Source organism: Hemiscyllium ocellatum, chromosome 31, assembly GCF_020745735.1.
Source record: "Hemiscyllium ocellatum isolate sHemOce1 chromosome 31, sHemOce1.pat.X.cur, whole genome shotgun sequence".
Lineage (NCBI taxonomy): Eukaryota > Metazoa > Chordata > Chondrichthyes > Orectolobiformes > Hemiscylliidae > Hemiscyllium > Hemiscyllium ocellatum.
The window spans coordinates 21,328,443-21,344,499 of record NC_083431.1 but is presented as its reverse complement, the minus strand read 5'-3'; the positions used below and the strand labels follow the sequence as shown (position 1 = coordinate 21,344,499).

Here is a 16,057-nt window from a genome sequence, read left to right as displayed (position 1 = left end):
ATCTGGCACTTTTTATTTGACATTTGTTCTTCAACTTCATGCACTGCTACATTAGATACTGTCAAATTAATAAATTCTCATTACTCAATGCATCAAATAACTCCATTTTTGGAGATTAAAGCCCAAACGCCGTGCACACTTTTCCTAAATCTGATGACATCAACATCTTTAAAATATGGAATTGTTAGCTCATTTTAAACGCATCTAAACTCCAGCTTACTGCACTAAATGGAACCAGAAACAAATCTAGAACAAAATTATTACTTTTCTTCTTCCAATCCTTAAACTCGCAATGAATTCCTCCTGAACTGATTATTATTTTATTAATTGTTGAATAGAATAGAACTTGACAATATAGATTGCAAACATTAAATATTACATCAAGAAAAAGATTTAAATGTCAAAGTTACCTTCAATAAAGGCACAATTCCAAAAGCATTGTTTTCTGCGAAGTGATTCAAATGAAGTTCAGTTCTGTGAGTAACAAAAATATGAAAACCAAGATCTTAAACAGAAATCTGCAAAGTTAACGGTACAGGGGGTTCCTTAACTTTCAATAATGGCATAAAATATACATTACCTCGTGCACATCATTTAGTCTAAATATTTTTCTTTCTACTAGCTTCAAGATAAAATTTAAATGACCTCCCATAGACCATGTACCTCAACAGACATTAATTTTGGGCTAGTCATTTTTTTGCCAATGTTAAAGAAAACTCCTTTAAATTCTATGCAATATTCATGTTATACAGAGTCAAAACGAGCAAATGAAAATTGAATTCTTTAAAAGGTACTTAAAATTAAGAGGAAATATCTGCTCTTTATTTAAAAAAGTTATTTCAAACTACAAGCTTACAACAAGCCAATTTGATGAGGCATAAGGGATTAAGACACTTCAGCCATATTTAGAACAGCTATAAAGTTATAGAGCTTCTGGATGGTTAAACAAGCTGATCTGCAAAGTACCTGAGCCAAACAAATCAACTCTGCTCAGGATTGATAGTCATGAGGTAGTCGCTCTTCCTGGTGCAACCATTAGAGTTTTAAAGTTGTGACCTCTGTGCCCCTAGATTAAGGATGGGAAACCTTATTGAGGCATCCACTTAGGATCAAGTAGGCATTTGGGTGTTGAGATGACAGATTTAATTTACATAAAACCACAAAAAATAGAAGCAGGAATCGGCTGTTCAGTCGTTCATAGCCACTCTGCCATTTAATGACATTATGGCTAATCTTTGACTTCAATACTATTTTCCTGCAATATGCCTTCTATCCTTTGCTGCTTTTAATATGGTACATTCTGATACTCAAATGATCAAATTGTCAATAAATACTCTCATATGATTATATGGTCAAAGTGCGAAAAGGGCACCTGTGGAATTAATGAAAGCATTTCATATTTGACATTTCGTCTACTTTACCCTATCCTCATTCCCCTCTAAGGATTATTATGAAGTAGCAGGAGATTAGTACTGGAGTTGAAACTACGTAATTGCTGACAGAATTACAAACAGAAATTCCATACACATCAACATTATTCCAGAATCAAACTGCCTGAAACGGGGGGAGCAAAAAGAGCAGACCTAAGAAGTACATTCCAACAGAAACACATTCAATGACAGTTGAAGAATTAAGAGATCTGGGAAATAGTTTTCCAAATGCAGCTTACTGTCTTCAATCATGATTAACTGATTAATTGAAGGTTTCCTTTTGAAATAAAAAAATTCACGCGGAGCAAGAATGCACCCAATGCGTTATATTAGGTATGAAGGAGTTTATTTTAGAAGTATTGTTACTAAAAATGTATTTTTTTTAAAAAATCTTGCTGCAGAGGTGAAACCCAATACAACTGGGTCACAGAATGACAATCAAGTTGACATTGGGTTTAAAATGCCGAAGCAAATCCATCCTTTCAGTCAAGGATTATAAAACAGATCTTTACCAACAATTTAGTTTACAGAAAGGTTACAAATAAAAAACAAAGAAACCATCGAAAGTGGGCTAACATATTCAAAATTGTTTTAAATCAAAGGAAAACAACTGGCAAACATTTCTCATTTCTGGCCAATTTGCCTTTCATTCTCAAGTTTGGACATATAATAGTAATTAGAATGGTTTGGATTCTTCAAGTAATACTACGGTGATCGGCACAATTAAGGTCAGAGGTCAACCTATGCTTTGAAATTCCAACAAGTTATTTATTAGTAACATTAAACAGTTACAAGAAAAGACAAAACAATCATCCACACTCAGCCAAAAGCCATAGAATCAAAACAAGCAGAAGCTTTAAAATGATTCTTGAACCTGAGAGTACTTTCAGCACCAGCCATCAGGTAGTAGAACACGTTGAATGCACCTTCATTCTCCGGACGCTTAGAAACCCTGAGTTTCTCCAAAAGCATAGTCTAAGAAAAAAAAAATATTTTTTTATTACATACATCATAAAACAAGTTTATTGAATCAACTCAATTTGATACCTAGGTTGTCAGATCAATATCTATCTTTCTAGGATTCAATGAGACAAATTTGGGAGCCTCATTACACACAAGTACAGATTTGAGACAAAACTTGTGGCAGCGTGGTAGTGTCCATACCTTTGGGCAAAGCTACTGGGTTCAAGTCTCATGTACGCCATAGGTAATAGCCATGCTGAAAAGGTTGATTAGAAAATATCTAAAGGTCAGCCACAAAACTACTGGCAGGTATCCTTCACCAGAATCACTTAGAATGACTATGGTGGCTCAGTGGTTAGCACTGCTGCCTCACAGCGCCAAGGACCCGGTTTGATTCCCACCTTGGGCAATTGTCTGTATGGAGTTTGCACATTCTCCGAGTGTCTGCATGGGTTTCCTCCAGTTTTCTCCCACAATCCAAAGATGTACAGGTTAAGTGAATTGGCCATGCTAAATTGTGCAAAGTAATAGGTGCATTAGTCGGGGTAAATATAGGCTACAAGAATGGGTCTGGGTTGGTTACTCTTCAGAGTGCCGGTGTGGACTTGATGGGCTGAAGGGCCTGTTTCCATACTGTAGGGAATCAAATCTAAATGTTTTGAACACATTAGTGATCATATGGCACAGTGGTCATGCCCCTACCTCTAAGCCAGAATGCCCAAATTGAAGTACCCCCTGTTCCACAGGTGTGGAAAAACATCTCTGAACCCGTTGATTAGAAAATAGCTATAATATCTTGTAGTCCAGTGTTAGAGTCCCTATCCATGAGCCAAAAAACCTGAGTTCAAGTTTCAACTGCCTGCAGGCACAATATAATATGGCAAAATGAGTTTATTAAAATAATTACAAGACCACAGCAATGATTCCCAAAACTACAATGGCATGTAATGAAGCCCTGTGTCAATAAAGCCTGCAAAGTACATCCAAGTCAAATATATTTTTCCTCATCTTAAATTCAAAATGACATTGTTGTAGTAGGAATAGATACAGGAGTGAATAACCAAATATAAAATAAGTGCATCATATAGCTGAAGACACAGACAACAAGATAGGAAAATTGGAATACGTACATTGCAATCAAATAGTTTAACTTTGAAACTAAACTAGCTATAGTAAACAGAACGGGGAAAAAGAAAATCATCCTAATGCACACAAACGGGCATGATGATTGAAATACATACAAATGCTAGGAATCTTCATAATCTAATGCACTGCTATAGTGACAGATGGATCAGGAGAAAATCGCACTACAACACAAAGGTGAAGGGTCTCATTGATATTGTAGAGCCATACCAATCATTTTACTTGGGGTTGAGATGATTGCCCTGGCTGGTGTCTATCTAAATCACGATGGATGCCACTGATGTGGAATGCACACCATCAGGGGTCCCATTAATTGGCTAAAGAGATCCAAAACTGAAGAACATATACTCAGATAGGAGTGTTTAGATTTACAATGCACTAAACAGAGACTTATCTGGGAAGTGTGAAGCCCTGTAACAATTGTACATATCCTGCAGCAATCTGATATTCAAGCCGCCTAGGGAACCAATAAGAAAGTAACATGTATAAAATGAGTGATTCAAATTAGGATCATGGATGCAGTCTGAGATCTGTTTTCTCTGTGTACACTTATACATAAACTTGCTGCCATCTGAACCAGCAATACCTCCAATAAAATAAGCGGTCAGTCAGAACAAAAGGAACGTGAAGAGAATGGATAAAATTCAAGTACAGGGCTGAGGTAGCTGAGCGTCTGTCATGAAATGAAGGGAGAAGGGAATATTTAAAGGGCAGAACGAGATGAGCAAAGGGTGCATGTGGCAAAAAACTCAAAAGATCAAGAGAGGTGTGGTCATGGAGGGATTTTCAATTTACTGAACAGTGGACTAGTTAACTGCAATGGACAAGTGGAATTTAGTGCTGAAGACGATGTGGATGGCTGTATCTTCGACTTATTGGAATTCATTGCAATTAGAGCATGAATGACCAATTTCTTTGTACATTATACTGTGGAAACTCATCTTCTGGCAAGGTTTGCAAAGGAACAAATAGGATATCTAGTAAAAACTTGGGTTGGTCATTAATCAGTTTTGAATATTTTCCCACATAGCAAGCATAGGACTGAAGGGTTACGTATTTCTTACCTGTATAGAAGCTGAAGCCACCTGACCAGCCTGATCAAAGTCAAGTGAGATGATCTGTGAAAAACGTGTGGCATTGCTATTCATACTTGTAGTGCTATTACCAAAGGCTTCCAAAACAGAATATACAGCCTGCCATTTCTCCACTATACATTTGAAAAACATAACAGAAATATACATATATTAGTGAAGGTTTAAAAGGCATAATGCATTCATTGTAACATCTAATCAAATGACGTGAATACATTAGTCATCAGGTAGAACATAGCATCAGTTCAGTGAATGAATTTCTTTGGGACAGAAGTTAATCTTCTGGGCTCTCTTCCCACCTAGCACAGCTTTCATTGTATGAAATAACAACAATGCATTCATTGCATGCTAGAATGGCTTGGTGCATCAATTTAAAAATAAATTATTTGAAAAGTCTGCATGCCAATCCAAAGTCATGCAAGGCAGAAACAATTAGTACTTGTCAATACCTTGTTGGCATAGACTGCTGGCTGAGCACTTGCACTTTTGAAAGTGCAAAGTTGATAAAGAATGCAAGTAGGTTGCCTCTATACTACTAAAATAAGGAAAGGTCTAAGTTGCTAAGTTTCCTTAGAAGAGTTAATAATTTACTATATTATTTTGAGCATTGAGTATGAACCTTAAATTCATTTGCCCTTTCGAGTTTGCAACAGCTATAAATTTACCTATCATTTATTCAGCTTCTGTGCCAATTTCAACTATCCAAATTAGAAACAAGAATATGCACACAGAATCCCTGGGATCAGAACTGACCACTATAATTCTTGGGATGCTTTTTTGTCTTCCATGGTGAAAACAGGCTCAAATTCCATGATAAAAGAACATTTTATTTAAACATTATTAACCCCCAATCTCATCTCTAAGGATTCTATGCTTATCTTACATACTGCCTTTTTTTACATACATAAAATCGGTTTTTATTTTCTTGCTAGTTTACTCTTACATTCTAATTTCCTTCTAATTATTTTATCCATTATACTAGCTGGCTTCGAAACTTTTCCCAAACTTTTGGTCTATCACTAACCCATATGGCATTTTGCACGCTTTCCTTCAATTTTACATAATTTTTAAGATCCTACTGCATCCTTTTTATTCCACTGAGAAAGAGACTCTATGTGTCTTTGTTGAGTTTTAAAATGTCTCCATAAATATCTATCATAGTTTATCTGTACCATTACCTTTTAACAGATTTTCCAGTACACTGTAGCCAACTCTGTTTTCTTATCTTTGTAATTTCCTTTTTTAAGCAAAAGACTTAAGAAACTAGTTCCAGATCCAAGGTTTTCACCATCAAATAAACAATTCTAAGCATTAAACTTGTCTCATTGCACATTACTAGATTTAAATAGCCCTTTTCTTATTTAAATATAGAACATATTTTCTAAGAAACTGTCTTGTACCCACTCTCCTAGGAGGTCATCTTCCAGACTACTTCTGATTTGTTTAAGCTAAACTACAACTTGATTAAAACTGTACACAATTTTTCTGTTTGTTCTTTCAGGCAGCTATTATTATTGATTCCTACCCTGTCGTACAGAATAAGTAAGTAATGTTAAAGGCCTATAAACTACTCCCATCAATGACCTCCTTTCTTGTTACTTATCTCTATCCTTCTGAGCCAAGATAATTTGTCACAACTATACTGATCTTTTGCATAGAACTACCCAACCTCCTCCTCCTATGCATTCACCATGCTAAATTCCTTTCAGCATTCAGTTCCCAGGCTTTGACACCTTGCAATTATGGCCGAAAGGTTCCATTTTCTAAATAAGTGGTGTGATAGTGTAAATTTCAGTGCTTTAATATCTGTTCAGAATTGAAAGAATCAGCAATAACTCTGTCTGGAATAAACTGTTAAGCGACAAGGACAAATTGTTACATAGGAATTGCAAGCAATTAGCCATGTCTGGGAGATGGAAGAATCAAAGATACATAAACAAACTGTTTTAATAACTGCTTGATAAATGGCTGCCTTATGCTACAAGGACAAATGGTTTCCCTGCAGAAGAATTTAAGGAGTTAATCACAGGAAAGCTGTGTCTTCAAACAAATAGTCAATGCCAAATGTAACAAGTTGTAGACATGATGATTCCAGAGGAGTAGTCAATATTGTGAATGAAAGAATCTAAAGGATCATCAGTAATGTCACACCACAAACTGGACAGATGGAAAATTACATAAGAATTCAACTTCAACATTTCTCAGGAGCAGAACGCTAGAGAACGACACTGCACAGGAACTGAACTCTAGACTCATCTAGAGACAGAAAGTGCTGGTTGGAATCATAGCTAAATTCTAGTCAATTTTATTTGTGAGGCTTAACTTGCTTATTGGAGGTTTTTTTTGGTTGCTACATGCAATAAAGTTGAAATAATTGTTTCAGTATTTGATTGTCCCTGGGATTTCTTAATATGTAGCCAAATTAAAGGTGATTTACCCACAACAGTAGAAATACTTGCAAGTGGAAAATCTACAGCTAAATTAAGAAAGCCCACAGGCTCTTCCAACAATCCACTCTCTGACTAGTTGCCAGTGAGCTGTCTACTTGAATTAGGGCCCTAGATAAGGAACTCCTGCCTGACAAATAGAGGGAGGATCTTCAGAATTTATGGACGGCAGTTAAAGAGTGCTGTTTGAAGGAATTCTGGGATTCAGTTCTCCAACTGGCAATGCGGCTGCTGGCTCAGAATTTAATTCCAGTCAAGTTGTAAAAGTGACAAGGCTCTAGTCTGTCGCTAACACTCCAAATTACTTTCACTTTCCACCACCAGGCCAGTGTCTCTATCACAGCTTTAATATCATGTCCATTTAGTATTTATTTGTATGATCTATTCATCCATCCTGTCACGAATTCTTCATATTTATATTCAGATTAATTTTATACTCTGTGCTCTGTCTCTCATTCTGGTTATCATCATGATAGCATACTCTACTACCTGTCCTTTTTTTTTGGTAATTCCTAAAATCTCTTTCTCGGTAAATCTCCACCCAATTATTCAGTTTAAAATCCATGCTACAACCTAGGTATGTGATTGCCCAGGGAAGGTCCTACTACAGGTCAAGTGAACTCCATCCAAACTGTAAATTCTCACTTTCCGCTGTACAGTGCCTCACGAATCAAAACACATTTTCTCTAAATTCTATGAGCTACATATTCAACCCACTAATCTTAAGTAACTTATCCCAATTTGTTTTTGGTTCATATAGTAATCCAGAATTCACATCCTCTGGGAAGTTGTCATCAAGGTCGTTGATAAGGCAACATGCATCCCTTTCTACATTCAATGTTGCTCCAATTTTACAGGGTTATAGTGCCATATAAATACTTGTTGACACATGTATCAGTTTTCTTCCCTTTTTGAATGTACAAAAAAGTATTGATTAAATTAAATGCAGATTTAATTGGACAAAGCAATGCAGCATTTACATTCTAACTGTTTATTATAACAGGAATACCAAGTTTCAGACAGATTAAACTTTTGCTTAGCTTTTGCCTACCAGTCACAACTTTTCCTGTGCTCCCAGCAATTGTGACCAGATAATGAACGAGATGTTGGCTATTTGTAGTTTTACCACTGCCACTTCTGCCCAATAAAACAATGGATTGGTCCTGCCTTGTAGTCAGCAAATTTCGGTACGCAGCTTGTGCGATAGCATATACATGTGGAGACATATCTTCTCTACGACATCCCTTAAACATGTGCATAACCTGAAATGAATACAGAGATTTTGTATAGATAACTGAGAATAAGGCAATTATCAATTTATTGCAATTGCATAGATAGATTTTCACATATGGGTATTTGAAATGAAATAGAACTAAATTCCTAGGTAATTTTAAATGAGTGATATCAAAATAATTCTTGCCCTATTCAGATTGTTATACAAAAAAAATTAATTCGAACAGCTTCAGCTTAAGCCACACTTTGCAGGCGAGGATCTGTTAACTCTCAATACTCCACTGAAATGAATAAGCACTCATACCTCAGAGTGAGTAACAGCAATTCAAAATGATAGCACAACTGGTTTCAACTAAGCACAAATTCAATACGTAATATTTTCTATTAAGCACCATAAACATCTGTCCTACGCGTAAGTTGCATATTTACTGTTATTAAATATATGCAGTTCATGGAATTTACTTGCAAATTTACTTTTTCCCCTATAAATAAGAACATAGAATGGTAAAGAGTTGCATTTTTGCAAAGTATATCTTGTAACTGAAAGCTAATAAAAGCGTGGAAAGACCGACTCTAGTTCTATCCTCACCACGAGGTTTTCTGGAGTATAACAATATATACTCAATTCCTCCATCATCAGAACTTAAGGATGAAAGTGCCTTTAGTATTCCTTTAAATTAAATTCATAAATATTTCCAAAAAAGTTATTACTTCTAAAACTTATGGCCAAGATTCTCAGGAGGTTCATGAATTTCTTATTCACAAGTGACATAAGTTCTCAAATGTCAATCATTCCTAAATTACATGGGTGACACTAGCACTGTGCATAAGTTCAACAACACAACCAGTTCTGATATAATGCCATTGCTCCGTTCTCATGCGACCTTGCATTATATATATTTTTTTTAAATTGCACAATAGCTACACCATTTAAATTAATGGGGCCGAAATCGTGTTTATAGTCAATACAAGTAAGGAAAGTTCACTTGCTACAAATAATGGTCTAAATTCTTCAACGTGTGAAAGACATTTCATGTTGAAGAAACAGGCATTATAGTAGAATCAACTGTGGTATGATAATACAAACTGACTGCCCATTACATCAAAAACCAACTCTGACTAGTCAAATTGCTTAAAGGATGATTGGATATTAGCAGTGGGACAGGAAGTTGTAAACAGAAGTTGATTGTTGTCTTCATATTCTGAACAGAAACATGATGCAGATTGCCTAGTCAGATTGATGAATTTTCATTCCATTGCTTTCAGTCTGATTGATGAATTGTGATATCCTTCACCTATGTTTATTTTGTGAAGGATGACATCCTATCACTTCTTATTGCCAGCTTTTGGGGAAAAAAAAGCTGTTCTACTAATCTTTATGGACAATTTGAGTTAAAAGGAGAGGCTGGATATGCTCAGACGTTTTTTCCCTGGAACACTGGAGATTGAGGGGTGACCTTAAATAGGCTTGTAAAATTATGAGGGACATGATAAGGTAAGTAGAAAAGATCTTTTCCCTCGGGTAGCAGAATTCAAAACTAGGGAGCATAGTTTTAAAAGGAGAGAGGGAAAAGATTCAAAATGGATGTGAGGGCAACTTTTTCACACAGAGGGTGGTTCATATGTGGACCAAACTGTTGGAGGAAGTGGTAAATGCAGGTACAGTGACAACATTTAAAAGACATTTTGATAGGCACAAGAATTGAAAAGGGTTAGAGGGAAATAGGCCAAATGCAGGCAAACAGGACTAGCTTAGTTCGGGAAAACTGGTACTCTTGGACAAGTTGGACGGAAAGGTCAGTTTCCATGCTGTGTGACTCTATAAATCAAACTTGCATTTTGCCATAATGTGTGTTCTAAAGTAATATGCAATAAGTTGTGGCAACCTTCTCCCACTCCAACCATCCTCCCCCAACTTAAAAGTACCAGCAGGTTTGGATCACGTTGAAGAGATTGTTGCCATCTTTGCTTGCTGGTCTCATTATTATTGTGTTCCATTCAGAGTCCAGCATTCTCATCAATTTCGGGATGAGAGTTTACTAGTCTAAAAAACTGCTTGCAGTACATCAATATGTATGCATAGTTTGGAAACTCACAAATAACCTCTGCACCTAGCTAGCAAGGACTGACTGAAAGCACAAAGTACGCTGAACAGTTTAGAAGTTTAACATTTGGTTAAAACAAATAGCTGGAGTTGCATTGCCATGGAACAAAAACAAATTCAAATTCGGCCAGTTTAAATAATGCCCCAGATAACAAAATCCAATCGAGTTTGAATTTTACTGCATTGGATGACATCAAATCAATAAAACTATCCGAACTTATGGGGTATAAAACCGGGTATTTTGAACAGTTGGGGGAGAACAGCAAAGAGCACGGTGGCACAGTGGTTAGCACTGCTGCCTCACAGCGCCAGGGACCTGGGTTCAATTCCCGCCTCAGGCGACTGACTGTGTGGAGTTTGCACATTCTCCCCGTGTCTGCGTGGGTTTCCTCCGGGTGCTCCGGTTTCCTCCCACAGTCCAAAGATGTGCGGGTCAGGTGAATTGGCCATGCTAAATTGCCCATAGTGTTAGGTAAGGGGTAAATGTAGGGGTATGGGTGGGTTGCGCTTCGGCGGGTCGGTGTGGACTTGTTGGGCCGAACGGCCTGTTTCCACACTGTAAGTAATCTAAAAAGTACAGACTGCTAGCAGGATAACTCTTTGAAAGGTACTGGTCCATAAGAAAAGTTGTGCAGAAGACCAAAGACGAGACAGGAAAATACAGAGGAAAATCAACAAAGGAGAACTGAGAAAGCTGGCTGATTTCGAAACGTGATTTTTATTTTTGTAAATCTTAACTGGGGTGTTTTTTTTCCTTTTTTAAAATCAGACCAGTATTGTAAAATGGGAGGTAAAAGATAGGTTTAAGAGAAAAGAGTTCTAAATAGTTGTTTTAATGTTCTCTTTTGGACTTAAAGAATAAAATTATTAATTTTTACTTTAAATAATGAGATCTGGGATAGTTCTTTGCCTCTCAAAATTTAACAGATTGCAGTGCGAGGTGTGCTTGTGTGTGTCGGGTTTAAATTAGCACAGGGGTTTATCCCGTGTTGTAACGCAACACAATTATATATTTTCATGAGAAAGGATTTTAAGCATGAACCAGTTCTTTTTTATTATTCATTCATGGGTTTCGAGCATTGTTGGCAAGGTCAACATTTATTTATGATGCTGTTCCTTTAAAAAGGATTATGCCCTCATTGCCTTTTTTTTCCCCCAGAGAGGCTGAAAGTCAGACTTGGGTGGGTTTTAGGGCCAGTTTGAATGCAGCTAACAGATATTGTCACAGGCAAAAAGGTCAAGTCTTTTTTTAAAAAAAACACACTTGTACAATGAAAGAAGAGTGGCCAGTTCTCCCAGCTCAGCTTTGGTTTGGTTTGGTTTTAGCAGCCTGGTTGTTCATTGAAAGCAGTCAGTCAGTTTTGAAGCTGTTGGACGCAAAGAAGCAGGTCCATGCTGATCCTCTCACTGTGATATCTCTCCTGTAAGACCCAGTGTTTGATTTTACTTTTTGCGTAAAGGGATGTTTATGGAGATTGTGGCAGGAATTTGGAACAGTATCATTAAGCTGGGATAATCTGTAGGGTTTTCAGATAGGTTAAGTTATTCTATATTCTGCTCTCATTTGTGTTTCATTCAGTAATATGCAAATAAATTATATTTCGTTTAAAATTAAGTGGCTGAGTCAGCTGCATCAACCCTGGAATGTACACTCTGCACCTGCTTAAAACAACTAGCAAAATTAGGGTTCGGGCTACTTTCTTGAAATGCTTTGAGGGGGTCTGGTCTGGTCCATAACATATTGATCATCCTTAATTGCCTTGGGATAGGTGGTGGTACTGAAAATGTGTTGCTGGAAAAGCGCAGCAGGTCAGGCAGCATCCAAGGAGCAGGAGAATCGATGTTTTGGGCATGAGCCCTTCAGCCCGAAATGTCGATTCTCCTGCTCCTTGGGTGCTGCCTGACCTGCTGCGCTTTTCCAGCAACACATTTTCAGCTCTGATCTCCAGCATCTGCAGTCCTCACTTTCTCCTAGAAGATAGGTGGTGGTGAGCCACGTTTTGTATTGTTGCTCTAGGAATACTTAGTGCTACTAGAAAGGGTCAGTGGATTTTGACAGAATGAACAATGAGAAGCCTATGCAATATTCAAGAAAATAAAAAGAAAAACACGGCAGATGCTGGGGATCTGAAATAAAAACAAGTGTTCAAGAAACTCAGCATCTTTGGAAAGAGAAGCAGAGTTAATGTTTTGACTGGAGTGACTCTTTCAGAACTAAAAGGAAAACTGCAACATTATAGGTTTCATTCTATTCATAAAAGGGAGGAGCAGCAAGTGGAACAAATGATGAGGCTGCCTGGAGTAAGAGGTTAATCCAAAAGGGAAGATGTTATTTATGCTCTGAAATTATTGAACTCAATACTACAGCCTGAACTGAAAATAAGATGCTGTTCCCCCAGCCTGCAATGGGCTTCGCTGGAACACTGCTCAGCAAACATTTAACAGAAATGCTAGTACAAAAGTATTCAAGGATTATCTGTATTGTTATGCAACCACAGTACAGGATTCATAACTCAGTTGCTTAACTGATCATTTTTTCTAACTATCAAAAATTACTCTGCCATTTTATTTAAATTGCTTAATTAAGCAAGTTGAATTTTTTGAAAGCAAAAAACAATTTTGAAATAACAGTACATTTTATGATTCTCAGTTTTTGGATAATATATTCCTCATAGTAAACATGCTATTTTATACTTGATTTACAGTCAATTAAGTTAATTGATGGTACCTTAGCAAGCAATATAACACTTCAACAGTCCACAATAAAATAAAAAATATCGAAAAGGATTACTTGAGAGGCATACCTTCTCAGAATACATTGAAGGGGAGCTGAGGGGATTCACCACTATCATATTTGATCCTGCATAGGTGTGGATTAGGTTACCCCCATAACGTTGGCGTATTGTATGCAGAACACTTGATTCATTAAGGTACAACAAGGATGCAAGATCTTCCACTCGGTCATAGGTTGGCGGATTTGCCTGATAAATGTAACAATAAGTAAGTAGGAAAAGAAAACTAGTTTTGTTTTTTCTAAAGACTAATACATAGCAAAAGCGTTGTTCTGAAACAATGGACCAAGTGAATTTTCCTGGCAAATTAACCTCATAACCTATTTGCATCCTGACTTAGCCCTTGGAGAAGTACAGAGTGAACCTTAGCTTCTCGTAAGGAGAAAAATAAAAACAAAATGCATAGAGACAGATCACCATTCTTATTTCCAGCCAAGCTGAAGAAATCTACACCAATATCATTTCTAATTGGTTTCCTCAAATACACCCCACTTAAATAAAACCAAACAGCTTTGATGCAGATTGGCAGAGACAAGCTTGGGAGGCCCCAGCCACAATCAAGTATGTACAGTAGTCTAGAACCTTAACCCTGTTTAACGGTATTAAAACAGTTTGATAAACCAATACGCATTCTGTGACAGGTAGAAAAAGTCCAATTTGTAACAGCATCAATTGTATAAATATTGCACAAACTACTGATTTACATATGCACTCATTGAAGCTCAGATTTAATAATATAACCTTGTGCAACATTATGAGTTTACAGACACCAGTTTGAATAACACTACAATTACAATCTAACTAAAGTAGTTTACAGATATATAGATCACTTTATATTCAGTATATTTAATAATCCACCCTTACAACTCAAGCAGAAGAATATCAAATAATCTTTCAGTAATATATTGAAGGGTATTTCATAATATTAACTGAAAAAAAATCCTGTCAATTATAGTTTTATCAAATCACGGACTTGCCTTCTCCACATCATCTTCATCTGCTTCAAGTATTGTTCTATCATGATCCAGTATAATTTTCACATTACCTTCTGGAAGGCTGGAGGTGCCACCATCAGTCTTTAAATAAGCAGCTTCAGCAAAAAAAAATTAGTTTAGAATATTACATACTGTACATCACATATCCAAAAACTGATATTGACTATATTGTTTGAATAATTGTAATATCTGCCATTCACGGAATCACAGAAAATCTATAGTACAGAAAGAGGCCATTCAACCCACTGAATCTGCACCAACCTTCTGAAGACCCAGTAACCCAGTATTATCCCTGTAACCCAGTATTCACTATGGCTAATCCATCTAGCCTGCATATACCTGGATACTATGGATGATTTAACATGGTCAATCCTCCTAACCTGCACATTTTTGGACCGTGGGAGCAAACTGGCGTACTGGTGGGAATCCTCACAGACACAGGAAGAATGTGCAAACTCCAGACATATAATTATCGGAAGTTTATATTAATTTATAAATATTCATGGTTGTTTTATATCTGCTAAATGCAGGGTTTTTGTGAACTGAAGACATTGACAACAGATTAAGACATTTAATACAAAACACCAACTTAAATATATCTTTTTATTTTTCATTTGTGGGATAAAGCCATCGCTGGCTGGCCAGCATTTATTGCCCGCCTGCAGTTCCCTTCAAGAAAGTGGTAGTGAGCTGCCTTCTTGAACCGCTGCAACCCACAATGACATTAGGGAAGAAATTCCAGGATTTTGACCCAATGACAATGAAAGAATGACTATATATTTTCAAGTCAGGATGATAAGCGACTTAGAGAGGAACTGGAAGATGGTGATGTTCCCGTGGCGGGGGAGTATCTGCTGCCTTTATCCTTCTAGGTAGAAGTGGCTGCTGTTTGGAAAGTGCTACCCAAGGATCTTTGGTGAATGTCTGCAGTGCATCCTATAGATAATACAAATTCAAATTCACATTGCTGTTACCAGCAATGTGGTGGAGTGGAGTGGATGCTTGCAGGTGCAGTGCCAATCAAGTGGGTTGCTTTGTCCTGGATGGAGTCAAGCTTGTTGGGTTTTGTTGGACCTGCACTTATCTAGGCAAGTGGGGAGTATTCCATCATACTCCTGACTTGTACCTTGTAGACGACAGAGAGTCTTTGGGAAATCAGGAGGTAAAATACCTGCCTCAATATTTCTAGCCTCTGACCTACTTAGTAGCCACTCTTTCTGTGGCAAGTTCTGTTGAGATTCTGGTCAATGGTAACCTCCAGGATGTTGCTGGTGTGGGATTCAATGGTGGTAACACCACTGAATGTCAAGGGGCAGTTATTAGATTTTCTCTTATTAGTGGTGAACATTTCTGTAGTTTGAATGTTTGTTGCCGCTGTCAGCCCGAACATGGATATTGTCCAGATCTTGTTGCATTTGAATATGGACTGCCTCAGGAAACAACAGTACATGAACATGGACTCCTTCCATCTAGTCCACTAAATCACGGCTTTGTAATTAGATATGTATAAAGTAACAACAGAGGAATCAATTAGACCTGTTTGATGAATTAACCTTTAGCAATACGCAGTTTCCAGGTCTTGATTGGATGAAAGGGAATTTCTACATGAAAGGCAATGTCAAGAACACCGATTACTTTGATTTTGTTTGGCCCAGAAAGTATGCACGGAGGAAAATTGACATAGGATAGGAGAGGGGTGCAGTAGAAAAACAGGAAGGTAAAGGGAAAGACAAATAAAGAGACTAAAATCTAATATGGATTGTGGGTTTTTCTATAATGCATTACAAATGTTAGGATATGCACTATGTAATCTACATAACATAACTTTAAAATGATATTATATCTTCCACATCATTTGG

At 37.1% G+C, this 16,057-nt stretch overlaps 1 protein-coding gene across 6 annotated transcripts in view; it reads right to left on the bottom strand.

Annotated features, from left to right (window-relative positions):
- Nucleotides 1–16,057, bottom strand: part of myo18ab (myosin XVIIIA b) — a 308,092-nt gene that overhangs the window by 154,221 nt on the left and 137,814 nt on the right. For all 6 annotated transcript variants that reach the window (XM_060848332.1, XM_060848328.1, XM_060848330.1 and 3 more), the window contains 6 exons: nucleotides 14,181–14,293; nucleotides 13,216–13,392; nucleotides 8,126–8,336; nucleotides 4,601–4,743; nucleotides 2,305–2,405; nucleotides 411–474 (listed from right to left, as the gene is read on the bottom strand). In XM_060848332.1, coding sequence (XP_060704315.1) covers nucleotides 411–474; nucleotides 2,305–2,405; nucleotides 4,601–4,743; nucleotides 8,126–8,336; nucleotides 13,216–13,392; nucleotides 14,181–14,293 — 809 coding nt within the window. The remainder of the gene's footprint in view (nucleotides 1–410; nucleotides 475–2,304; nucleotides 2,406–4,600; nucleotides 4,744–8,125; nucleotides 8,337–13,215; nucleotides 13,393–14,180; nucleotides 14,294–16,057) is intronic.